The 27756-nt window shown below is 44.1% G+C and overlaps 2 protein-coding genes across 2 annotated transcripts; both read right to left on the reverse strand.

Annotated features, from left to right (window-relative positions):
• Positions 1-8946: 8946 nt before the first annotated feature.
• LOC118080474 (ovomucoid) lies at positions 8947-13685 on the reverse strand. Its single transcript, XM_060270967.2, has 4 exons — positions 13494-13685; positions 12109-12134; positions 10817-10947; positions 8947-9153 (listed from the first exon to the last, which is right to left on the reverse strand). Exons 1-4 carry the CDS (start codon positions 13555-13557, stop codon positions 9108-9110), a joined length of 267 nt encoding a protein of 88 aa, XP_060126950.2. The 5' UTR covers positions 13558-13685; the 3' UTR covers positions 8947-9107.
• An 8622-nt stretch (positions 13686-22307) lies between these two features.
• Positions 22308-24237, reverse strand: LOC148686891 (serine protease inhibitor Kazal-type 6-like). The gene is made up of 3 exons (XM_088664353.1): positions 24032-24237; positions 23120-23145; positions 22308-22530 (listed from the first exon to the last, which is right to left on the reverse strand). The coding sequence occupies exons 1-3, from the start codon at positions 24087-24089 to the stop codon at positions 22408-22410; spliced, it is 207 nt and encodes a 68-aa protein (XP_088520479.1). The 5' UTR covers positions 24090-24237; the 3' UTR covers positions 22308-22407.
• Positions 24238-27756: the final 3519 nt, after the last annotated feature.

The following is a 27756-nucleotide window of genomic DNA, read 5'->3' on the forward strand; positions in this document are numbered from 1 at the left end:
CGATAGGCATTGCAGGAATAACAGATAACTTCACAGAGTAATTACAGTTTCTGGCTCAACTCAGTTTGCATCACTTAGTAAAAGGTGGAAGAGAATCCCTTTGTTGCAGTGAGGAAATTACTTGGAAGCAATGATTGAGTAACTTGGTTATGCATAATTTCGGTGCCCATTCTTAAGCAGTGACTATACTGGGCAACTTTATGATAGGGCACCTCAAATGTTTGAGGAATGAGCTTAGTTTTGCTATCATCAAACATCCATTTTCATTCTTTTCCAGTGGCAAATCCAAATGCTTTGGAGGTTTTAGCAGTGCAGATGCTCCATACTGTGTATGTACAGAGACCTCCACATACCGGTATACATGAAGCATGGATGCCTTAACATAAATGCAAGTTCTCTAAGCATACGGTGAGGCTTACTTGGTCCCTCAAAACTTCTAGACCTGACCAGAAGTCATAAACCTTTTTAAACTGGCCAGATTCTTGCCTACCTCAGCATGGTTCTGCCAGAGGAACCAGAAGCACATTAATCAGAATCAGAAACTTGACATCAAATTCCTCTTGGTGCAAAATTTGGCTGGCTATCACCAAATTCGCTCTTAACAAATCAGTTCCTTGTGAATGGTAGTGGCAACAAGGACCGTAGCTCTGCGGTAGTACACAATAAAGGTAAAGGGACCCCTGACCATTAGGTCCAGTCGTGACCGACTCTGGGGGTGCGCGCTCATCTCGCATTATTGGCCGAGGGAGCCAGCGTACAGCTTCCAGGTCATGTTGCCAGCATGACAAAGCCGCTTCTGGCGAACCAGAGCAGCACACGGAAACACCGTTTACCTTCCTGCTGTAGCGGTCCCTATTTATCTACTTGCACTTTGATGTGCTTTCGAACTGCTAGGTTGGCAGGAGCTGGGACCGAGCAACGGGAGCTCACCCCGTCGCAGGGATTTGAACCGCCGACCTTCTGATCAGCAAGCCTTAGGCTCTGTGGTTTAACCCACAGCGCCACCTGTGTCCCTGGTACATAATAGTATCCCACTATAGTTTTGTGTGGTGTCTATTGCTTGCTTTCACACGGTCCTAGGCACAATCCTTCTCATTTCCAGCTAAAATGAGCAGGAGGCAGGTGATGTGAAAGACCTTGGCCTGAGCCATGGAAGACAACTGTCAGAGTAGACAACAATGAAGGTGGATCCATTAGAATGAATGGGGCACTGCCACACCAGCCACCCACTAACTGCCTGCCTCCTTCCTTACACCCAGTGCAGAAGTTGCACTTGTCAGCCTCAGTACTGCTGCCTTTGTGGAACTTGGCAGGGAGAAGGATGGGGACAAAACCAGAAATTGATGCCTAGTCTTCTGATTAGTTCTGGATCCACAGAGCCATTAGGTCTGGCTACCTACTGTTCACCTCCATGCCTTCTAATCTACCAGTCACAATGGGTTCTATCCATTCTATAGGGCTGTGGGCCCACTGAAATTAATGGGCATGGCTAATTTAGGTCCATTGATTTTAAGTATGTCTACTCCAAGTAAAACAATTGGATACATCCCGTAGTCTGACCTGATAAAAGGCAACTTCCTGATTCTGGTGCCATCCTCCCCTTAAAGATCACCTTGTTATCTTTGAGCTCAGGGAGATTCTGACAATTTATTTCAGAGATGACTGAACAGTGAAATGTGCACAAACTGAATTTTCCAAGGGTGGGGAGCTAGAAAGATGAAAATTTGTGAATGGGTTTTGCTTTTGCTTTTTTTTTAAGGCACTAGAGGGCGCAACTGCAGCCGAAATATATACACTGATTCCTAGAATATTCAGCATCCAAGTGGACCTGTGTAGATAACTTTGGCAAAAAGCAATAATGTGCATTCGAGTCATAGTAAAGCACAATGTTTAAGACAAACATGCTGTTTTGCAATATTTTATATATGAGGCTGACATGGTTTTCTATTTAAAAACTATTGAAACTAGTACAGCTTGTTCAAAATATCAAACCATCAAAAATAATTCAATAAAAATTAGAATTAAATTGCTAGAAGGTAAAACTAATGGAATAAGCATGTCTTAAAACATTTTCTAAAAGCAAATGAGACAGTTTATAGTGCGCCTCAATGAGAATGGAACTGGATATCTTTTTAAAAAGTGGGTTCTTAATGTACAACCCCACTGAACATAATTTTCCTCTAATCAACTAAAACTGGGAGATGGAGGGTACTCCTTTCCATAATTTGAAATTTAAAAAACAAAACCTAACAGCATACTCCAAAGGTGACAATGGCAAGTGTAGGTTGACTTTAGCCAAAGTCAGACTGTCAAGTTCCTGGGAGATGGAGCTGCTTCCTGCCCCTAAAAATGTTCCCAAGAAAAAGTGCTTCTTCCCCTCTCTCGAATGCCATCCATTGATTTATATGGATGAAAGTAAAGTTGTGTTCTTGGAACATTTTTAGGATGACACCTAAATATTGCATGGGCATCTGCATGAAAGGGGAGGGGGGCAGGCTGGATCCTCACAGAAATTTGGGGATCACTGCGCTTGTACTTTTGCCTCATATTTCAGTTTCTTAAAATGTATGAAACTTTAAAAAAATATCTGGAGATTATTACTTATCTGTGGGTTATGGGGGACACCCGCCTTCCCACCTACCCCATGGGCACTTATGCCCACTTGAGAGGAGCAGGTTTTCTCCTATCAGTCAATAGTCTTGCTGTTTTCTTTGTTCAACAGAACTCCTCTGATGCTTTGAGAGAACTAGGCCTTAGGAGTTTCACCATGTCGCCACTGGAAGCTGCTGGGTGGGGAGGAGAGTGACTAGTTATGGAAGCTACTGTAAACTTTTCATAGCATACAGATCCTGGAGATTCCCCTCCACCCCGCTGGCCCAGCACCCGTTTTCTTTGCTTGTCACCCCATAGCTGCCAAGTCTCCCGTTTTCCCCGGGAAACCCCCATTTTTCCAGCTGTCCCCAGCTGAAAAACGGATTTTTTTGTTTCCCCCCGGTTTATTCTGGCGTGGCGGCCATTTTGGAACTGTGCGGAGCATGCTCAGAAGCGACTTTTGATGCTGCTATGCCCAGTTCCAAAATGGCTGCAGCGCGACTTCTGGTGTGGCGGCCATTTTGGAACTGGGCACAGCAGCATCAAAAGTCACTTCTGAGCATGCTCCGCACAGTTCCAAAATGGCTGCCGCGCTACTTCCGGTATGCTACTTTCGGTCCGGTCCCTTATTTTTCAGAGACAAACTTGGCAGGTATGGTCACCCCTCTATAAAGGTCCCTAACACATGCTTGATTAACTGGTTGGATTAAAAGAAAAACCAACCAGGATTAAAAATTTGCCTCAGTTTATGTCAGTTTATTTCTGAGAAGGAGAATACATTAGATAAGGAAATATTGTCTTTGTGCATAGAAGGAGCCTAGTGGGATTTCTTGGAAACACCAAATTTATGGTTATGCATGCCAGTTGTTCCCATTGCCTGCCTTGGAAAGGAAAGGAAGAAAGAAGAAAACTTACTGTACAGTGATACCTCTAGTTGCGGACTTAATCTGTTTTGGGGTGCCATTCGCACCCCGAAAAGTCTGCAACTAGAGCGCCTCTTCTGTGCATGTGCACAGTGCGATCAAGCGCCTCTGCACGTGCATAAAGCATGCAGATCGCTTCTGCGCATGTGTGGGCAGCAAACCCGGAAGTAAACACTTCCAGGTTTGCTGTGTGCGTAAGCTGAAAGTCAATAACGGAACGCAACACGAGGTATGACTCTACATTATAATAATGGCTTCCTCTGCGCTTCCACTTGTCCCACTGCTTTCCCTGGGGAAACCCACTCCTTACTGCTGGATTGGAGCAAATGTCAGGTTTTCTGCAGATGGATGTTTGCTCCAGTTGAGAGGTAAAGAGCGGGTTTTCCTGGGGAAAAGTGGTGGGGCGAATGGACCCATGCCTAGACCGCAGGACAAGCGAAGTGTGGACGAGTTCAATGTGACATTCAAAGACAAGTAATGAAACTCTGGTGTCCCTGGCCTGCCAACAACCTTAACCCCCCCCCCCCACTTTTGACTCATTATGCATGCATTTGTGAACCTATAGGGTAGTAGTCAGCTACGAGGAGATGTACTGAAATTACGGGACCCAACTTAATCACGTTCATTAATTTCAGTGGGTGTGCTCTTGAGTAAAACTTGAATGCCACCCTTACATTTTAATTCAGTGGTGTGGAGCCTGGGGCCTACCAGATGGTTGTGGGACTTCCACTCCTGACCGGGTCAATGGGAGTTGGAGTCCTCCACCCCTAAGTTAATTTGAGTTGTGACTCAACAGGCCTAAGTCCTGTGATCTTAGGCCTGTGATCTATTTTCAGTGAAAAGACCTAACCTTGGTACATCAATAAACTTGTTGAAAGGGTTGGGTGTGTTTTAAGCCCTGGCCAGTGCCTCCCATGCAGCACAAACACATCTAGAATCCACTAGAAGTGCAAGGCTTCTGTGACGAAAGACAAGTCTTTGGTGTTCGGATTTAGTAATTTGTGTTGAGGGGGAAATATTCAATAACACTGAAATGGGCAAGCTGCATGCAGAAAGTCTCAAGTCTCTGCAGAAACTTTTGTCTGAAACCTTAGAGACCTGCTCTCTAGGAGTGGGGAATCTGTGGCCCTCCAGAAATTGGAGGACTACAATCATGGGATGGGAGAACAACAACATTTGGAGGGCCATAGGTTCCCTAACCCTGGTCTAGACAGTATTGAGCTAGATGGACCAATGATCTGATCTGATAAGGCAGCTTCTTATGTTCTTCATCATCTAGGTGTGTTTTGACTTGATTGCATGCATTGAGACAGGCCATTGGACTGGTGTCAACTCTCTTCCCCAACCACTCTGCCAAATAACACTCACCAGATTTCTGAACACAAGCACCTGTTGCTGTACATCTTAACTGTGCCACAGACAGGCCTAGAATTATGGAATCTGTAATGAAATTTGAGGCAGGTGGAAGACCTATGCAACTGATGTGGCATGAACCAGGAGCAGTCAACCTGAAAAGATAGTAATTGAGTGTTCAACACACCCATTGAATGTCTGGCCTTGTGGCTAATATGCCAGGTAACTGAATGCAGGATGGAATGGGGTAGCTAAGGAAACTTACTTATTTAGAGTCTTTATAAGCTGCCCTCCACCCGAAGTTCATGGGGTGGGAAATGTAATTAAACGATGACTCAAAACTAAAACAGATCACATGCAAAACCCATTATTAAAACATCAACAAATGCTTTCAGGGAAGTAAAATCACATTTTCTTTTCTTTTTAAAAGCCTTTTATTTAATATTGAGGCAGCTTGGTATGAGAGGAGCTGATATATGGGCCCCAAGTCATTTAGGGCTTTATATGTCATTATAAGCACCTTGAATTGGGCCCAGAAGAAAATGGGCAATAGTGCAGTTCTTTCAAAATAAGTGCTATATGTGTCTGGCCAGCCGTGCCCATTAGTGTATTTTGCACCAGTTGAAACCCCTGGACCATTTTCAACAGCAGTCCCACATGAAATGCATTACAGTAGTCCAATCCAGAGAATGGAGAACTATGGCTAGGTGTCAAGTGACAAAGTTGGTTCCAGGAGCACCTCTCCACTAAGCTACAGACCTCCGCTCCTTCAAGGGTAATGCAGCCTGACCTGGAATAGTGGTCAGGGGTGATGGGAATTGTAGTCCCAAAACATCTGGCGGGCTGAGGTTGCCTATGCCTGCACTAGTTGCTCAACTTTCCCTGCTAAACTGATGGCAGAATAATGAAATAATGGCTAAACCAAAAGATGAACAGATGTAATGTCAGTGTCACAATATTTGTTCATGATATTTTGCTCCTGGATTTACAGTGGAAATCTCAGCTATGAGGGATTGGCAGGTTTATCTCTAGTAAAAACTGCCTTAGAAAAAGCTGACATGGGAACCCTCCAGTTGTGTTGGGTGATGGAATAAATTGGGTTTCCTTTGGTTTCAGTCCTTGCTTAGTGTAGGATTTGGTTATGGTGAGTAGACCAAGATGATTTGAAGACAACTTGGAAACTTCTGCTGGTCCAAAATGCAGTGGCCGGGGTTCTGACTGGGTTCCATTTAGGACTCATACAACTCCTGTTTTAAAACAGCCGCAATGGTTGACAGTTTGTTTCTGGGCTCAATTTTACATGCTCACTCTAGTGTTTATTGCCCTTAACAACTTAGGCCCCAAATAACTGAAAGACCACCTCCTTCCCTACAGACCCTCTTGGCTGTTAAGTTCAGCAGAGGAAGCCCTTGTGGTAGTTTCATCACCCTCAGAGGTTCAGAGGGGGAGGACAACCTAGGAAAGGGCATTCTTCGTGAAACCCCTAAATTGTTGTGGGACTCCATTCCCCACAGAGTGTGTCTGGCCCCTTCATTTTACAGCTTTCATTGCGTACTGAAGATGACCTCTTTACCTTTTGACACTTGAGACATATATTTTTAGGACCAATGTTAGCTGTAACTGCAATTTGTTTTAAATCGTTTTAATGTTGTATTTAACATTGCTGTGACCTGCCCTGGGACCTTCTGGGGAAGGGCAGGCAATCTGGCAGGCCTTGTGAGCTACAGAGATGACAGGGGCTTCCATCAACCATATGATTCATCCTCTTCTGTTTGTGCTTTGAGATGCTTCTGAATCTGAAGCTGCACCAGTAAGCCCAAGTTACGCCTGCAGCTAAAGGCTAAGAAGACTGATCCCTTCTGTCAAATTTGTGTCTGGCCACCTTTACTCAATTGCTGGAGACTTTTACTGTGTTCTACACAGGGTTGCCCTTGATAATGTTCTGTAAGCATTTGACAGATTATGATGATTTTGATGAGTGATACATTTTGCTGTAATTTTTCCGAGTCTGCCCCTTGGATTTTTGTATGAATTTTATTGTAATGCATTGCTAAACCTCCTGCACCTTGGATTTTATGTTTTTTAGAATAGAATTGAAAAAAAGAATTTAGAGACTTTTTTTCTGTGGCTAGCAACAAATAAACAATTGACAATAATATTTATAAGTTCATTATACCTCTTTTCTAGCATTTATACTGCCTCCCTATTATCTTTTAGGCTCAACCCCCAGCTGCTGGTTATGATATGTAATGCCTGGAAATACCATATCCTTCCTTAGGTCCTATTCCTGAGAGTACCCCCCCCCCCATTTTTCAAAATTACCACCCATGTTGAATATTATATCGAAGAGCGATTAGAAGCATGAAGGTCCCCCCCCCCCGTGGCTGTCCCCCAATGATACAATTTCCTTCTGTGGAGATGCAGCAAAGCCCAAATCTAAGTGTTGTCCAACTTGGTGTAAAAAAACCCCTTCATTTCATTGGACAGAGATGGAAAAGGATGAAGATGTTTTCATATTTATTACATTTCTTCCCTCCCTACAAAAACATCCGTATTTTATAATTTCTTGGAAATTCAGCTCAAACTAGAACTAGGGTGTGTGTGTGTGTGTGTGTGCATATATACTGATCTGAATGACACAGTAATAGCCTAGGCAAGGCATAGACTTGAAAGGGATATTGTAGGCCTTCTACTCCAACCCCTTGGTCGAGGCAAAAACTCAGAGGTGGCTGTCAGCCTCTGCTTCAAGACCTTCACTTAAGGAGAACCCAACACTGCTCATGTAGGGAACCAGCTGCTCCTAGAGCTAAGTTGTTTCTCCTAATGTTCAGCTGAAACCATCTTTTCCTTTAACCCTATTCAATTAAACAATGCCCTGTCAGGCAACAGAGAACAATCCCAATGTCAAAAAATGGGACAAGTGGCCGTGGGTTTTGTGGATTGATGCTGGAGTGCCAAATGTTTAATTAGAGGTGCTTGATCTGAATTTGTTCTTAGGTAATGGTAAAGGGACCTCTGACCATTAGATCCAGTTGCGGACGACTCTGGGGTTGCGGCGCTCATCTTGCTTTATTGGCTGAGGGAGCCAACAATGCTTTCGAACTGCTAGGTTGGCAGAAGCAGGGACCGAACAACAAGAGCTCACCCCATCGCGGGGATTCGAACCACCGACCTTCTGATCAGCAAGCCCTAGGCTCTGTGGTTTAGACCACAGCGCCACCCACTTACATGACTCTAAATCATATATCATATGGCTCCTATTTTGTGAGCATAAGCTGTCAGCCTTCCCTTTGGCAAGAAGCACGTAGATGTGTGAATTCTTCCCAGATGTCAGGAACGTGCCCCCCCCCCCCCGAGCGCAGGAGAAGAGTTAGACTCAGAAATCAAATTAAACGAACGAGGGGCAGACTCTGCATATGAGAGCTGTCTGTCAGTTGAGAAAGGGCAGTTCGACCCCCCATTCCCGGGGAAAACTCTGTTAGCTCTCAAGATGAAGAAGAGCTGGAAGGCAGCCAGAGTGTTGCTAGGCAACCAGCAGATAAGCAGAGGTCTGAGTCTGGGTCAAGTAGCAGTGGGGAGGGGGCAGGCCAGCCTCTCAGTCCTCATGCTAGGCCTCTAGATAAGATCAGATGGTAACGGAAGGGCAAGAGGGGAAAGGCGGGAGTTTGGCGTCCTTCCTGCTGTGGGAGGGGCAAAATTTCAGACTGACCAACTATCGTAAATGTGAGCAGGTGAGAAGCCATGCTCTGGATGTGTCTTTTTTTTTTTTGTAAATAAACGTACATAAAACTGCCGGAGAGTTATTACTTCTTATCGGGGCTTGGTTGCCTGCCAGAGATCATTACACCACAGATGCAACCTTCAGCATAGCTTGTCACATAGATCTTCCCCAGTTTATGTGAAGAGTATACATGTCTGTGCTAGATTTCCTGGAGGCATCTGCTGCTGGTATGAAACCTCTCCATATGACCCTGGAGATTCTGGGTGTGTCAAGTAGCAGTGAAAGCACTTAACACTGAGCATAGGTCCTGGTTTAGTGCGCTACTGCAAATGTTTCTTAAAAATTAATCATTCCACATAAGACGGGAAAGTCTTTATTTTGAATCAACAGATCAGGAGAAACTTGAAAAGAACAAAGGCTTGAGTGGATTAGGATGTGGCAGGATGAGATGAAAAGAGCAAGGCAGAGCTTCCAGAGATGAATGGAACACGCCTCCATAGACCGTGTGTGGCAATGACTCAGCATTTCCCATAATGCTTAAAATGGATCTTCCCTTGACTTGCTCTAGGGCGAAAACAAGAAAATAAAACAAAGCTAATAATAATACTTAACATTTGCACAGTGTTTTAAAGTGTCTGATATATGCACTTGGTTTCAATCCATATAGCAATCTGATTGGACACAGATGTGAAGCCTGTGGCCCTCCAGATGTTGCTGGACTACAGCTCTCATCACCCCTGTCCTTTGGCCATACCAACAGGGGCAGATGGGAGTCCAAAAAGATCTGGAGGGCCATAGGTTCCCCAGCCTTGCTGTCAGATAGGTCAGTATTATTAGGCCAAACATTGCAGATGGGGTGGAATAGAGGCTGGCAGAGAGCGGCTTGCTTATTGCCACCTAGTGAGTTCACAGTAGAGACAACCTTCAAACCAGGGAACCTTGATTTGGAGCTCTAGTGCCCTAAGTGGCCTTAGAGAAAAACCTCAATTCAGTGCCTCTGCTGACCCCCCATGTTCCAGAAATGAAATTTCTGTGGGTTTAGGGATGGACAAACATGTCCATGTTGGTTTCTCTCATTTTCTCGTTTTCCCCATCTTAATTTCAGTTTTCCACATTTCTGCAGTGGTTTTAGAATTTTCTCACAGAACTCATGATAATTTGCCAGCATACTGTATTAGTGTGAATCTCCGCTAATGTGCACATTTTGCATGCAGTTTTGAATAACGTGCATTCTTTTGTTTACAAGCAATTTCCTTGAACAGAATGCATTTCTGTATGGTACTTTCACAAATGTATACATTTTAATGCACACTTCACCCTAATATATGCATTGCTAGGCGAACTGGTGCAGCTCAGTGGTAGAGAACCTGTTTTGCATACAGAAGAGTCTAGTTCCAATCCCTGGTATTTCCAGGTAGGGCTGGCCTGGGAGAGACTTTTGCCTGAAATCCTGGACTGCTGATACCAGTTGGTGTGTAGACTATACTGAGCTAGGTGGACCAATGGACTGACTCTGCATCTGGCAGCTGCCTATGTTTCTAATGATGTTGCAAAATTCAAGGAAGCATGAATTTCAAAGGATTGTTGTGTTTCAGTTCACATATTGGTTTAAGAAGTAGAAATCAGGTAATTTCTCATTAAAATGCAAGCAAAATTGAAATCATTTCTCATCCCTTGTGTTGACACCACCCACTAACCTTGAGGATATGGGGAAAGGCTTGCTGGCATTGGCTCAGAGGATGACTGCCTTGAAATGTGTTATTGTACTCTGTTCATTTACAGTCATACCTCGGTTTACAACCGCCCTGGTTTACAACCATCTTGGTTTACAAACACCGTGGACCCATCTGGAACGGATTAATTTACTTTCCATTACTTTCAATGGGAAAGTTCGCTTCAGGTTAAGTACGCTTCAGTTTAAGTACTCCGCGGACCGTCTGGAATGGATTAATCCACTTTCCATTACTTTCAGTGGGAAAGTACACTTCAGGTTAAGTACGCTTCAGGTTGAGTACAGACTTCCGGAACCAATTGTGGTTGTAAACCGAGGTACCACTGTACATATACAGTATGGGCATGTGAGAGCACTATTATGTACAGCTGTAAATACAACAACACTAGCATTGATGTCTGAATGAGTCTATCACATTATAGGAGTCATGTGCCCCCTTCACAAAAGTAGCTTATCTCTGCTTCACTTATTCAGGAGCGATATTTTCCTACTTACATGGCTGCTCTGCAAAAGAGACATATGTTGGTGTACGTTTGGCCATTGGAACCACATACTGGGAAGTACTCCAGGGTGCATCCTTTAGGTTTGTTCCTGTCGGAAAGCTTCATATAAGCACTGCAGTCAACCTGGAAAAAGGAAAGGTTCTCTTCTTAAAACCATGACCACTTTGGCACTGCTGAATTTAAATCCTGACTGAATTGCTCTCTTCGCCTTTTTAGCCTTGGGAGAAATATGCAAAGCCAGATGTGCTTTTCTTGCTTAGAGAAAATGGAATCAGCTCAAGTAGGTTTGTGAGCAAAGACAGCACGTAACCCCAGAATGTCCTCTTTTGTCAAATCAGACCCTTGATCATTTCAGCTGCCCTCTTCTGCACCTATTTCCGTATTCAGTTTAAGGAGTGAAAGTGCCAGAACTATACAGTAGACCAGCAACATATGCCTGGGTTGTATTCCATGGATAGCACATAAAGCCAAAATCATATATACTATCAAAACATATTGCACTGGTGGTTGTCAAAGTCCCCCACCCCCGGGACGCCTGCCCCCCCTTTTTTTTTTTGCCCAGCATGTAAACACAGAATTCCAAGTTATAGTCATGTGTTTATAGTCATGGTGTTTCCTGCTCGGCAGGGGGTTGGACTGGATGGCCCTTGTGGTCTCTTCCAACTCTACAATTCTATGATTCTGTGTTGCCTCCAGTGAAGTTCAACTCAAAGTACAGTAGAGCCATTAAAATAAATGGACCTAAGCTAGTCATGTTTATTCATTTCAATGGATCTATTCTGAGGAGTACTCTAAGGAGTACGGCATTATGGTATTGGAAGTTCCATCTTTGATATCATTTATTTCCTAATGAACAGAACTTTGCCTTTTCAGACTCACAGAACTATGCTCGCAGCAGAAAGAATTGCATTATGTTTTGAGAGACAGTGTGTCTCCTGTGACCAGTGTCTGGATGGATATACAATCATACAAGCATATTGTGTGGATTCACAAAGAAATTGTGAAGTGCAGGACTTGAGGCCAGAATATTTAAAGCTGCCCCCACTTCTCCTGTCTGTTCACTGAGGTCCGATGGATGTGAATTCAGGCAAGGGATCATCACATGTCTGGAACATGCATTATGAGACTTGTTCTAAGAGAATATGGTAAGATTTATTTCAGGAACTCCATTTCTCATGCTGGTGTAATGGCGGGCTTTTTATTTAGTTTCCACACAAGGGATCTTGCTCAAAAATGTTATTGCTATCTAGATATCCATAGGAAACAATCAACAGACGGACTCACCTGTGGCTCATAGGAATGACGAGCATCTGCAAGAGAAAGCAGAGAAACAAAGGAGATGAAAACCATTTTTAAAAACTGAATTAAAGCTTATTTTGTAAAAGCTTCTCAATTTTTTATTTTCTTTTACAGTGTGAGAAAGCAAAAATAAAACAACCTGATCCTCACTGCCCTTGGGAATACACATACAAATTCATCAAGATACATGAAATGCTGGTTCTCATGATAATAATATGAATGAGTGGAACTACGCACGCATTCACCTTTGGCAAACCACTCAGACCACTGTGCTAAAAGTCAGTGTTCACAGAATTTGTACAACACCACCATTATGCAATTGATTGATTGATTGATTGATTGTGTGTGTGGTCCTTACGTCACCCTGGCCAGTGGCAGGCCTGGGAGGGCTGGAGAACGCAAAAAGGCCACTGTGTGTGGAGGTGCCTATGTAGAGGTCTTTGAAGGCCAGTGTAGAGAGTAGGGTTGCCAGACTCAATAGAGGACAGGACTTCTGTGCCTTTAATTGCCCTGCTCTCTTTTGAGTCTGGAAACCTGAAAGAGAAACCAGCTTGGAAATTAAACAAAGGGTCTGCTGGTTTCTCTTTAAGGTTTCCAGACTCAAAAGAGAGCAGGGCAATTAAAGGCACAGAAGTCCTGTCCTCTATTGAGTCTCGCAACCCTAGTAGAGAGATGGTGTCATTCTGCTGGTACCTCTGCTGCTCTATAAAGACTCCTGTTGTCACACTCTCTTGGCCATAGCCACCTAGCTGCACAACTAAAACAACTATGATCCCTCCCAGGTGGGAGCTGCAGGCAGCCCTTTGCCACTGGTCACCAATCTCTTGATGTTCATTTGGTTTGCTGATGCTAGGATGATGACCTGTGGATTTCAGGTTTCAAATTTTACTTTAGTTATGTCTTCACTGGGTGATCTTAGGGTAGCCACTACCAGGTATCCTCAGATTCTTATCTGCAAAATGGAGATGAGAATACTGACTTACCTCACTGGCCTTTCAAGGGGCTACTGGTATAAGAAGCAAATGCACATCCCTTGTAATGAGAAAAGTCTAGCATGCTCACATTGCTTTTGTGCATTAATCAGCCATAAGAAACATGGGCCTATTGTGCAAAAAGGAAGCCCTAGGTTATCTCCTTTGGCCCCCAGACCTAAAAATAAATTTTACCTTTTGGGCTGCATTTTCTTTTTAATTTATTTATTTGGGTTTTCAAATTACTGTTTCAAATTACTGAGAGACTTCAGAGAAGTGTGACTAGCCCAAGTGGAGACGAGAACCTGGTTCCCCAGATTAGGAGTCCACCGCTCTTAACCACTACACCATCACACTATTGGTAATGCACTATTTTTTGATTTAAAAAATTATACTCACCTGAGGCAAAGAAGCAGCAATAGAGTCCTAAGAGGAGGAACAGCACAGCTGCAGCCTTCATCATGCAGATAGTGTGATTTGATGCTGGTGCTTTTGCTGGTGTCCAGTCTCCCAGTGCTCCCCCGGTGATGGAATCCCTGTATTTATATATATCCAAGAAGTCTCATTCCATGCACACACACTTGCAATGATGACATCTTCTCCCCCTGCCCTACTGATTTGTAGTAAATAGTAGAACTCCAGAGGTCCCAGCCTTTTTAGATATTTCTAAAGAGGTTTGGCTGCAGACCAATTTGTGGGAACAAGTGGGGCAATGATGTGCTGCTTTGTAAACATCTGAAACTCATAATTGAGATAACTTGGCCATTTCCCATGCTGCGCAGCAGGGAGACCTGAAATAAACAACTGCTTGACAGTAGTTGCAGCCACGTAGGCTGTGGCCTGTCAAAACAGCATTTGACTGCAGGGACCATAAGCACACACACTGATTAAGACTGAAAGCTATACCGATGCAATCCTCTCAGCCGCATGCGTCAGAGATACCTCCCCAGTGCTCTGTCCATAAATGAAAAGTAACGACCTAATAACCCACCTAGGAAGCCTGTTGCAGAGCAAGCTGAGCATTAGTTCACTCTTGGAACAGTGGCCTAATGCTGACACTTGACTTTGCGTAACACACACACAATCGCACACCCCACTGGACCAATACTACAGTGGCTCTGCTTTTCATAGAAATGTTGCAAAGAAAGTGTGTTGGTTTGTTCCACATTTGCTTGCACGTCATTCTTTTGCAATCACCTGTCAGATGCAATGAGCTCACCATAGGTGTTTTTGAGGGCTTCTGCCATATATGGAGATGGATAGCCAATCTGCTAAGTGGGGGGAAAACATGAACTCTCACCTCGCCTAGCCTGAGAGTGAAGCACATGCCTGTCCTTCCAAGTTGGGGTGGGAAGGCCTGCCACTTTCTTTTTTGCTACTTGTGGGAACAACGTTCCCACAGGGCAAACAAGGCATCTGACTTGTTGCCCCCATGGAGAAGGTACGTGTGGACGTCAGGATGACACAGTAACATCATGAAGTGGCTGGATGGAAGGCAAAACATTAGCTGAATTCAGTCCTTTTTTCCAGGAGGTACTCAATGGTACTGACGCCTTTGTTGTTGTTGTTATTAAAAAGTGTAGCACTTACTATAACAACTTTATGGTGAGTACAGGCACCTATTTTTCTAGAAAAAAATCACTGATTGTAATTACTTGCAATTACTTGCAAAATATGCAATTACTTGCATATTTTAAACATATTGTATATAGTTTTCATTCTATTAATGTTTAATTGTTTTGTAATGATTTTATATTCTATGTTTTTAGCTATACTTCTTTTCCTCTGTCCTGTCAGGGGGAAAGGTGAGGCATAAATAAATATATCATCATCATAATCTAGTGCAGTGGTTTTCTTTTTTTATATAATTTTTTTAAATTAAAGAAAATTCCTTTTTTGAACAAAACAAATTGCAAATACATATAACCAATTACATCCCCCCCTTTTATTCCCTCCCCTATCTCCCTCCCTCTCCCACCCTCCGGAGACTTCCCACAGCTCCCCTCTCTGGTTTGTTTATACATATTGTTCTCTGCATGTTATAAAATTGTACATCTCATTTCATTATCTGTCATCATGTTCTACTAATAAATTTGTGAATGTTTATTCCAAACCTGTCAATGAGTCCCAGTCCTTTTGTTGCTTTTGTAAATAGTTTGTAAAAAGTTCCCATTCTTCCTTATAGTCACGGCTGTCCTTCTCCCGTAGTTTATATGTTAAACAGTGGTTTTCAACCAGTGAGCCGTAGCACCCTGGGGTGCCTTGAATGATGGTCGGGGTGCCACAGGCAACTGGCCTCCATCCCTCTTTCCTTCCTTCCTTCCCTCCTCTGATGCCCTCTTTTGTCTCTGCCTCCCAAAGGCTTGCACAGCTGTTCATTGAAGCATCCCTGGCTATAAGCTCTGTAGGCAAATGGTGCCTCTGGGGCAGGGGGATGCTACTGGTAGTTGTCAGGAGCTGAGGCGGCCTTGGAGTAAGCAAGCTAGCCAGGCCACCAGACCTTGTTGTTGGGAATGGACAGACAAGTGGGAGGCCGGGCAGGCAAGCAGGCAGGTGCTGTGCTGGCCTTTCTTGTGCTTGCTGTGTGCAAGACCTACCTGGGAGCTGAGTGCCCAGCACCAAAGGGGAGCCTTTCCCCATGCAGGCCTAGTGGTGCCCGCTGCTGCCACTGCTGCCTCCCAAGGAAAGTGGCTGGCCTCACATTCATCTCTGGCCAGTCTCCGTTGGGCCAATAACAACAACAACAACAACAACAACACCAACAACAACAACATTAATTAATTTATTTGTACCCCACCCTCCCTGGCTGGAGCCGGGTTCAGGGCGGTTAACATCATAAAACTAACACAGTATACAAAGAACATAAGAACATAAAAACAGGCAATCAATTACAGTGGTACCTCTACTTACGAATAACTCTACTTACGAACGGAGCTCCGTCCGCCATCTTGGATGTGGCTTAGGTAGGATTTTTTCTACTTATGAATTTTTAGATAGGGTTGCTTTGACTTATGAATTTTTTCTCCCAATGCATTCCTATGGGATTCGACTTACAATTTTTTTCTACTTACGAATGTGCGTTCGGAACGCATTAAATTCGTAAGTATAGGTACCACTGTAATTTAAATACATCTTAAAATTAGTTCAGAGCAAATTAAAATCTGGACAGATGGCAGTCCACGGGTAAAACTGAGAGTGGTTAATATTCTCCAGGGCCAACTGTTTCACTGGTCTTATAAAGGACCTGTGAGTGGGCTAGGAGGCCTCTTTAATGCTTGTTCTTATACAGAAAGAAAAGAATCAGACTGAATCCCTACCAAAGACCTTGCGGAACAGCTCCGTTTTGCAGGCCCTGTGGATAGATGTCAAATCCTGCAGGGCCCTGGTCTCTTGTGAGAGAGCATTCCACCAGGCTGGGGCCACGGCTGAAAAGGCCCTGGCTCTGGTCGAGGCCAGGCTAATAACTAAGGCTGGGGGTATCCTCTTCCCAGGCCCCCTGTTCAACAGTGTGAGGAGGACCATCTCTTTGGGGTGAGGTGGGGGGTGGGGGAGCTCAGAGACCAGGAGCGGTGGCAGTGGCTGGCCAGAGGACTCCCAAGGAGAGAAGAGAGGAGAGGAGGCTGAGGGAACACTCCACAAGGGAGGGTGTTCGAATCAGGGTGAGAGGCTGTCAGCTCTGCAGGCAAGGGGGTGACTTAACTGGGCTCCTGTGCCCCACAGGGGTGCCGCAGAAATAAGGTAGTTTGTCATGGGAGCCGTGGACTCAAAAAGGTTGAAAACCTCTGATCTAGTGGATCAGACGTTCCCCATACATTTTCTAATCTGTTTAGGTAAAGAACATGCATGGTGCACCTTGCTAGAAAGCAGGTTCCACACTTCTTAAAAAATTTGTAGTGTTTTTAACATGTGTGCAAACAAGCAGTAACAAGAAAGCATGTGGTTCATGAAAAGAAGAAGCTTTCTCAAATCAGTTGAGAATGCAGGAAGGTAATTTAAAAACCGAGTGCTTCATCACAAATGCTCCCTTGCCTGTGAGCTTGGAATGCAGGGAAAAGCACCAAGGAAAAGTTTTTGTGTGTGTAGGTGCTCTAAAACATGAGATTTCATACCTACACGGGCAGTGCCATATGGTTCCCCCCCCCTTGAATATTTGCAGCCCAATCAATGCATGCTAACTCAAAAATCACTCTCATTGTGTTCAATGGGGCACAATCCCAGTAAGCATGTTTAGCATAGGAAGTTTCCTTATCAGACCATTGATTCAGACCATTCAGATCTAGCATCAGCATTCCAGGGGGTTCAGAGGGGGCTGTCTCCCATCTGTCCCTGGAGATGCTGGGGTTGAAGCTGGGAGCTTCTGATGCAAAGCAGATGCTCTGCAACTGAGCTATAGCCCTTCCCTTCTATAGTGTTTAGCAGTGCTTTTTTGCTAGGAAAATTGGTGCCGGCACTCACCATGAAGTTCCAGTAAGTGCCACACTTTTCAACAACAACAAAAAGAGGTGCCGGTACAGTACTGTGTACCCTTGAGTACCCCCTGAAAAAAGCACTGGTTTTAAGGATTGCAGCCTCCCCTCTCCCCGGCTACATACTACAGAACCCAGATAATGCTTCAAAAAGTGTTTTAGAACCAGAATTCACCCATAAAACTAGCCTGAACAAGGCACCTTGGTTAATGGTTTGTTTATTCTGTGGGACAATTTTATTAGAGCCACCTGCAGGTCAATAAAAGGCTACCCAAAGCTGTTTCAGCACCTGACAGATTTTCCTATCGCAAGCCAGCCAGCATCTTCACTGACTCATCCCCTATGAGCAATGGCTTCATTGTCAGAGGCATTGGATGGAATGTAAATAAAAAGGTAGATGGACGGGAGCTGACTGGAGGCAGGCTGAGGTGGGTGGGGCTGTGCACCATTTGTCCTACTGAACCAACCCCCAGAACAAGGCAGGGGCATGGGCCAGTCACCCTGGACACAGAAGAAGCAAGGGTTCTCACCACATCCTCCACTGTGGTCTTAAGAGCTGGCTTGTTCCTTCAGTGACATTTTGGTGTGCTTCATTCCTGCTGTCTGACTCTTTACTGAAGGAGCGTCTCCACCCACATCGTTCAGCCCAGACACTGTGGTCCAGCTCCGAGGGGCTTCTGGCGGTTCCCTCATTGCGAGAAGTGAGGTTACAGGGGACCAAGCAGAGGGCCTTCTCGGTGGTGGCGCCCGCCCTGTGGAATGCCATCCCATCAGATGTCAAGGAAATAAACAACTATCTGACTTTTAGAAGACATCTGAAGGCAGCCCTGTTTAGGGAACTTTTTAATGTTTGGTGTTTTATCACTTTTTTAAAAGTATTATTAATATTCTGTTGGGAGCTGCCCAGAGTTGCTGGGGAAACCCAGCCAGATGGGCGGGGTATAAATAATAATAAATAATAATAATATTATTAATTTTCTTCCCATGACAGACACAAGATAATCCTACCTACTCCAACCCCAAGCATATTTTGCCCCAGGAAGAATGAAATGTAACAACAAGAACGTCCTCCTCATCTAGCAGGTGGTTTAAAGCAGAAATTACGGTGAACCAAACATTGACATTTTGCATGGTTGAATACATACGGTTTAAAAAAGTGTTCAGATTTGGGATGCAACCATACATTCAGCCGCACATTGTGTGGTCCCCATTTTAGAAAAAAAATATTACTAATACTCTTTAGAATGTTACTGCTGTCTGAATTCTTTTCTACTCCTTTCTTTATTAGATTGGAATGGAGGCAGAGTGCATGGCTTCAGATAGATGGCACGAGGATGTCTTCTAAATGCCCTTGTAATTACAATAATATAACCAGTCTTGCCTGAAGCTGGGAGATGAAAATGATAAATAAGGCACCTCTCTGGCAGGGTGATGCAGTGGAAAGTCACGAAAAGAGATTTTTGAACTTCAAGCCATCTGCTTCTTCTTCTTCGTCTTTTCTTTTTCCCCTTGATGTAAGCTAATATCAGTGGGACCTGAACTGCAGAGAACCCTGTAGCGAAAATTCTCCTTAGCAAGTGCTTTGCATACATTGATACTTCCTGTTGCCCAAACAATGTATTGTTTTCAGTGCATCTGGCAACTAAAACAACACAACCTCCAGTCTTCCCATTGAAAACATTGCTTAAATGGTTTTATTCTCTTTGCCTTCAAGTTATGAGCAAGTTTGGATGATGTTTGTCCCCTGGTCTAGCCCAATAGGCTTGGAGGTGTGCAAGAGAGTGCTTGCTCTCCTTGCCAACCTAACATGTCTACAATTGTCCTTACACATCCGTGTGTGTGTGTGTGTGTGTGTGTGTGTGTGTGTGTGTGTAAAATTCAGAGCAAACATGCCAAATATTCAATGTCCAGTTACTGGGATTTATTTTATGGAGACCAACTTTTTTTTGCCCGTGCCCATTGGATTTTACATGCACAAGGTGTATTTCAACCCCACATGGGCATGGAGAGACATCTAGAGTAGGGCAGATACGAAAGAGAAGTGGGGAGCTGGAGTCAGCTCTCTCTCTTTCCATGGAGTGGGCTGGACTAAATGGGAGCTATCCAATCTAGACCAGTTTTTTAAAAATATATATCAAAAAATAGGGCTATCTGAGAAACATGCATATGTACTATCATATGCATAGAATCATAGAACTGCAGAGTTGGAAGGGACCCTGAGGATCATTGTCCAACCCCCTGCAATGCAGGAATGTGAAGCTGTCTCAGAGAGCCAGTGTGGTGTAGTGGTTAAGAGTGGTAGACTCGTAATCTGGGGAACCGGGTTCATGTCTCCGCTCCTCCACATGCAGCTGCTGGGTGACCTTGGGCTAGTCACACTTCTCTGAAGTCTCTCAGCCCCACTCACCTCACAGAGTGTCTGTTGTGGGGGAGGAAGGGAAAGGAGAATGTTAGCTGCTTTGAGACTCCTTCGGGTAGTGATAAAGCTGGATATCAAATCCAAACTCTTCACATGGGGATCAAACCTGTAACCTTGGTTTGGTCAACCCCTGAGAGGGGGTTGTGCCCGTGCCTGAGTCCAGGGGGACATCTGGGTGGTGGACATAGCCTGTTCCCAGCTTTCCGCCTATCCAGGTGTTCACCCTTGGCTGACCTATGCTGGTGCCCTGGGTCAGCGCTACCTGCAAGGGTGCAGGGAGCTAGTCGAACCAGAGCAACCACTCACTTTCTGTAATCAATAAAATTGTGGCCTAAATTCTGCCAAAAACCAAACCAAAATTTGAGTCAAGTGTGAATTTATTTAGGGGATAGGACTCTGGGTATGAACACTCAAAGACTTGTTGATCTGCTTTTCAGATCTGAATATCAGGATTGTGTTCGATGGTGCTGGGTCATCACACACACACACACACACACACACACACACACACACACACACACACACACACACTTTCTTTTGGGTCTTAACTATGTTGCTGCCACTATCATCATTCTGGTTGTGTATTAAAAAAAGGAAAAAAGGCAACACAGATGCTGAATTATGAGCAGACCTGTGTAGAGCCATGGTCTACTGAACAACATACCCTACTCCCAATTAACCCCATGCTCCTGAATTTCCAAATCACAGAAAGTATTCATAGTTTTATCTTGCACCCAACCCAATACTCTCTGAAACTTTTTGCATGGAAGGTGTTTGCTCCTTTCCAACAGACAATTTAAGAGAGCGAGAGAGATTGGAAACAGGGAATAATGTGGAATCACCAGTCAATGGAGCCCCCTAGTGAATATTAAGTGGAACGTCCATGGGGTCACAAAGAGTCGGACACGACTAAACGACTAAACAATAACAATCCTTTGCATCATTCTGAGGCTTCTCATTGTACAAAGAAGAGCCAAAACATTCTGCTGAGTTTTGCTTTATTGAAGATGTGTGCTGGAGACAATAGCATCACCAGGAGCCCAAAGCGGGGAGGGGAGCACAGCAGCAATGACAGCTCACGCCCCTACATAGAGCTTCTCCAAGCGGTCACCAGTACAAAGTAGAACATGACATCTTAGTGTTCAGCTGCAACAGTTAAACCTTCAAGAGCATCTTCCCATGTGCAGGAGACCGAGACTCCCATTACTTTTCCTAGAAAAATAGGATTTGCACATGTAAATTGAAGCCATTAGTCTGTGAAGAAACAGGATTATACATGGCAGGAACTGCTGAATAATGACATACCAGTCTACTTATGGAAGGCCAAGTTCTGAACTTTTAAGGAAGAGAAAATTCCTAACTTAATTTTCCTTCACTTCTCAGTTTTGATTTGTAGGGATCCTGATTGCGAGATGCTGAAATAGTCTTACTTTGTCATTTTGTACCTATATCATACCCTCCAACATGTTGAGGCCAAAAACTGGGACAGGCGTCTTCCCGGCTGCACTCCCGCACAGTCCATGTGACATCACAATAACACAATAACACAATAATGCGTTTTTGGGCGCTGTTCTGAAAGCAGAGCACCCAAAAGTGGGATGTCCTGATTTAATTGCTATATGCTTATTGGAAGGAATAGCAGTGAGTAAAAACAGACTAGTCCATTTAGCAGCAGGAGACCCCCTTGACTGTCAACAAGAGACAGTGCAGGCCCAACACCACAGGCAACTCAAGCAACTGTTAAGGGCAGCGACATTTTTATCATTTATTTCTTGTCTGCCAGTTCTGGTGAAGGGCAAAGAACTCCACAAGGCACAGAGCCTCACCTTCTCATGACTGGAAAGCCTTCTTGACTCCCATTTCACCTCATCTTGACTGTGCATTCAAGGGCCGGAAAGATGTATCACATCATACACTTACTGTCTATCAATCCTGCTACAATAGGAATGTTGTCACCAACAGCTTGGAAGGAGCCAAATAACTCCCTCTTTTAATCCTCTTGTAGCTGATGCATCACGCTGGGAAAACTCCCCTATCGTGTCAGCGGGAATCTCTCTGATTTGGCTCTAATATAGTCTCAGAAGATCGCAAATACATTCATTTGTTGAATGCTTAAATGTGCGAACCCTATTCCAACATCGTATAGAGGGGAATTTCTTCCTGACTTCAACAAGAAACTAATTCTTAGCAAGGCTGGATTCGTTGGGGGTCTCTGGGCAGAAACATAAAGTTGGTGGAAGCGTAATTTCCATAAAAGCAGAGGACATGCAAATCCTGAAAATAAGCATAGGGGTAGCCAACATACAACAGAGAGCGCACATCAGTCAGTGGACATTTTTTTCCAGTCCCCAAGCCTGGAGCTGACCACGAAAGCAACATAACAGTTATACTTTCATCCGCTGTGTGTATAGAGCTCTCTTCAATATACTTACTCAACTGCCTTGCAAAAAGCACACTTGTTTCCGTAGGTCTGGCCATCTGTGCCGCAGTGAGGGTTAGATTCCCTGGTGCAGTATGGTTCATTGTTATCAAACTCACTGCAGTCAATAGCCTAAAAGGATAAGAAACAGCATTTAAGTGATAGTTTTCTTTATAGTTCAGAGGCACCAGATTCTCAAGATGAGGGGGCCAAACAGGATGTCGCACAATGTCCTGATGCCGCGTATGTAATGTCGTGAGGAGCTAGGAGCAGAGCCAAATCCCATCTGAACACTGAGGGGGGTCAGCTTCCTAAAAAAACCATAGCCCCCTTGAAACTGCCTCGATCCCTAGGAATCTGTGCCCATGGTCCTATTAGTCCTGCCATTTTGCACTCATGGCAGAAACACGGGTCATTCCGCTTACCAGCTTTTATAACAGCCAATTCTGAATCAGGATAGCCTAACCAATGTTGTCCATGCTCCTTGAAATTGGTTGCCTTGATCAGAAAACTTGGAAGAGCTATGTACTATTTGACCCTTCGCCAGATGCCAACACAAAGGGAGGGGACAGGTGTGTAGGACCATGGGATTGGAGAACAATCCCTTTCAGGGTCAAGATAGGACCTCTTCTCTTCACAGCAACCTAATAGTAAGTCTAGATGTGAAATGGGGCCATATACAAGCAACATCCCAGGAGGAAATAAAAACAGCTGCACTGACCTCTCCCTCACGTTGGCTGGTAACATCTGTAACAGAAAGAGGAACAACAAGGCTTACTAACATATTATAGCCCTAATACCGAAGGAGTAAAAGAATCAGAATATTGTATGTATTTATAAACTGCACTTTATAAACTTCACTTTCATGAAAATATGACAGGGCAGTCATAAAATTGCAAGAGGAGCAAGAAAGGAATTCTGCAATTGCTGCTCAAAGTTTTCCTCAAGTTAGAAAGACCGTCATTGTTAGGTATACATAATATTATACAAAAATCACACAGCCCTGATGTGTGTAGGTAGCACCATTGCACTAGCTTAGACTTTTCTTTCTAATGTATTTATTTGCTTTGTTAAGATTTTATCCTCTCCTTACTTCCAAAGGAGCCCAGGGTGGTATACACATTAAAAATAATAATAAAATGCAATCCATTTAAAACAGCCATATAAAAGTACAATCAGTAAAACTGTTTAATCATGTTGTCGTACGTGACCACTAAACCATACTTGGCTTGGTGTGTGCCAAGTTGTTCAGATTTGCTAAAATCTTACTTGTATTCCCAAGAGTGCATGGATGTCAATCTGTCTGATCAAGTCATTGGGTATAGTAAAAGAAAACAATGAGAAACAGCAGTTATGTCAGAAATGGACACCAGAATCTGGATAGCTGAAATTTAAACAGCTTACAGTCTTATATAGGTGAAATGCTCAGGGGATGATGCTCTCAAGCAAGAATTGTCTTATCTTTTAATATCCCTACTGGTGTTGTCAACAGAAGCACAATTCATTTTACAACAAGTGGTAGAAGGAAAATATTTTGGTACACTCTGGGATAGCACCTCTCCCTCTTGGGAGCAGTCTTTTATGGAGACTGAGGCTGTTTTTTAAACACTGGAGTCCATTTTTTTTCACCTACCTGAGAAGAGGCAGAATGTAGCCAGGCTCAGCAGCACAAAGACACCTGCAGTTTTCATTCTGCTCCTATAAGTTGGGTTCAAGTCAAGCGGACGGGTTGTCAGTGCTGAAACTCAGGGGAAGCTCTGACCCATCAAACTCTCCATTTATTTATATGCCCAGCACAGTAGGCCCCACCTGGTGAGAAAACATCTTTACCTTCTTTTAAGAGCAATCATTGGCCCAAGACACCAGCAGATGTTTATGGGGTTGTCGCATCCTTTAGGCATGCTGCTATATCCACAACAAGCCCAGACTACAACAGTAATTATGCGAGGCACTCCTTGGAGCTTGTAATTTATCCATCAATTGCTACTTTCCATTTCCTCCGTAATCATAGCCTTCTCACAGCTTGGAACTTCCCAGCCAGTCACCCAGCAGGGCAACAGCGCGGGTGACCTGGGATCCTTACCAAGTCCTTGCAATGCGGATTCAAAGTGTTACGAGTTGTTTCTTAATGGGCACAGTAAAGATAATAATAGAAGGATTGAGATTTGGAGAGCATCATGGCTCCAATACAACCTTCTATTTTGGAAGCAGAGTCTAAAATTTGTTCCCGAGAAGTGTTGGGAGAAGGCAATATAAAAGAGCATGACTTCATTGCTGCTTGTGGAGTCTCATAGGTTACATGGGCTGCTGCTGGTGACACTCCTTTGGGTGTCTATTTAGACTATGAATGTCAGTGTTTTTTTTCCAATTCTACAAAGAGATGAAAGGATGTTATAGGTTTGTTCCTAAACAGGGAACCCCTGTGGTCCAGCAGGGAACCACAGAATGAACCACAAATGGTAAGTTGTAGATCCATGCTTTGGATGGTCACAATGTAGGGTTGTTTAAAATAAAATAAAATTCTGAAGCTCAGCATCCTCACTGGCTAGAATGGCACAGCAATCTTCACCGGCCTGGTGCTCTCCAAATGTTCTAAACTACAACTTTCATCAGCACTAGGCAGCATGGCTGATGGGAGGGAAGTCCAGAACATCTGGAGGACTCCAGTTTGGGGAAGAATACATGATGGTACTTTGGGAATACCTCTCCCCTTACTCCCCTTACACATTTTGGTTGTCTCAATGTGTGACTTATGTCAGGTGTAGGGTGGCCTATTTTATGGAGGACTGCCCTGCACTTGGAAGGCTGATTCATCCTCACTCCTGGGAAGATGGTTTTGGTAGATATTTTTTTGGGGGGGGGAGATTACTGTCTTTGAAGGCGATTTCTATTTGAAGGGTTGTTTAAAATTGAATCTTTGAATAAATATTGGCAGGGTGAATTTTAACATGGCTCCTTCCTGTTCAACAAAGAATGTCCATTGTAATGCTTGTGGCAGATCAGAAATCTCATGCTGTGACTCTGATGTCGAGCAGCGCACACTTTGCATTTAACATACATTATACTGACACTGAAATGAATGAAACTGGATTACAGCAAGGACACTGAATGTATTTTATGTGGTTCTTAGAGGGCAAGATCAGCCCACAAAGTAAGGCTCACCTTACCTAACTCAAAAGCAAATGTACAAACAATTTAGGTTGCAAAACATGTACATAAGCAGGACAATCAGTACAGGATTAAACCCTGTGGTGGCCCCTAGGCAGTTGAAATCTTGGGGCGGGGGGCTTTGCAAATTATCTCCTAATATGTGTTTGTAATTTTCTTTCGAGATCAAATCAATGTTATTTTGAGCCATTGTCGTGGGATGGCTAGAAGGTGTGGGACCCATAGGTAACTCTGCCTATTTGGTAATCCGGCACTGAGGACAATCCACTGGGAGTTTCTCTTGCTTGAGTTCCACTGCAATGAATGGGAACTGTGCTAGAACATTACTGCCTCCTTCCTCATCTCCCATTCATTTAAGCTGGAACTGTGCAGGGAAACCATCGCTGTGTCCACCATGACCTCATACCTTCTAACATTTCGCCAATGAAAATAGGGACAACCTAAGGAAAAGCGGTACATTCTGGGATCAAATCAGAAACTGGGAAGGCTTCTGTAAATATGGGACTGTCCCTGGAAGAATAGGGACCCTTGGAGGATCTATCACCTAGAATGGATTGTCCCATATAAAATTCACTGAACTACTGGCCTGTTGTGATCATATTGTCCACACCAGTTTTAAGTCATAGGTAAAATATCTTCTTGATATTAGGGTAATGTTTCAAGGAGCCTAGAAGCCGAAGAGGGCCACCTAAATGAACAAATCTGACTTCCAAAGGCTTAATTGATTCAACTCAGTACTGTTATGGTTGGTAATATGGCTTGTTCAGAAGAGTAAGGCTGAGTTCTTATCATCTCAAAGTTGTTCACCCAGAGACTCTGCAGAGATGAACAAAGAAATTCCAAAGGGTGTTCAGCCCCTCCATCCCCACTTTTTATTAACTTGTGAAAGGAGAACCTGTTCTGTCACTGGACAACCCCCCCCCAACCAAAGTGGAACTTGTGAGCTTTCTGAATGTATCTGGCTGACCATTGCATACATCCTGAGTCCCAAAACAGGGATGCACTTCTTCCTGCCTGTGTTCCCGCATGAGTCACAAGACCCACGTGAGATCACAGAGCCCAAAAGTAACACTTTTTTCAGAGCTGTGCTCACATGTTGACCAAAAATATTTGGGGGCAACACACAAGATCATAGAATCATAGGATCTTAGAGTTGGAAGGGATCCCAAGGGTCATCTAGTCCAACCCCCTGCAATGCAGGAATCTCAGCTAAAGTATCCATGTCGAATGACCATCCAACGTCTGCTTAAAAACCTCCAAGGAAGGAGAGTCCACAACCTCCCAAGGGAGTCCGTTCCACTGTCTACTCTAACAGCTCTTACTGCCAGAAAGTTCTTCTTGATGTTTAGTCCGAATCTCATTTCTTGTAACCTGAAGCCATTGGTTTGATTCCTACCCTCCAGAGCAGGAGAAAACAAGTTTGTTCCATCTTCCATGTGACAGCCCTTAAGATATTTGAAGACGGCTCTCATTTTTGCTAACAGTCTCCTATTTTCCAGGCTAAACATACCCAGCTCCTTCAAGGGTTCCTCATAAGACTTAGTTTCCAGACCAGCTTGTCAACACCTTTTTATAAACGACCTCGGTCCTGTATACCTTAAGGAGCGTCTCCACCCCCACCATTCAGCCCGGACACTGAGATCCAGCATCAAGGGCCTTCTGGTGGTTCCCTCGTTGCGAGAAGCCAAGTTGCAGGGAACCAGACAGAGGACCTTCTCGGTAGTGGCACCCGCCCTGTGGAACGCCCTCCCAGGAGATGTCAAGGCAATAAGTAACTATTTCACTTTTAGAAGACAACTGAAGGCGGCCCTGTTTAGGGAAGTTTTTAATGTTTGATGCTGTACTGTTTTTAATATTCGGTTGGAAGCCGCCCAGAGTGGCTGGGGAAACCCAGCCAGATGGGCGGGGTATAAATAAATAAATAAATAAATAAATAAATAAATAAATAATTCTTAAATTGTGGTGCACAGAATTGGACACAGTATTCCAAGTGTGGTCTGACTAAGGCAGAATAGAGTGGTACTATTACTTCCCTTGATCTGGACACTATAATTCTGTTGATGCAGCCTAGAATAGTGTTTAGCTTTCTTTGCTGCTGCATCACACTGTTGATTCATGTTAAACTTGTGGTCCACCAAGACACCAAAATCATGGCCCCGGAAAAAGCACCCTGGGGGCTGGGGGATCAAC

Source organism: Zootoca vivipara, chromosome 2 (assembly GCF_965207765.1).
Source record: "Zootoca vivipara chromosome 2, rZooViv2.hap1.1, whole genome shotgun sequence".
In the NCBI taxonomy this organism is placed as follows: domain Eukaryota; kingdom Metazoa; phylum Chordata; class Lepidosauria; order Squamata; family Lacertidae; genus Zootoca; species Zootoca vivipara.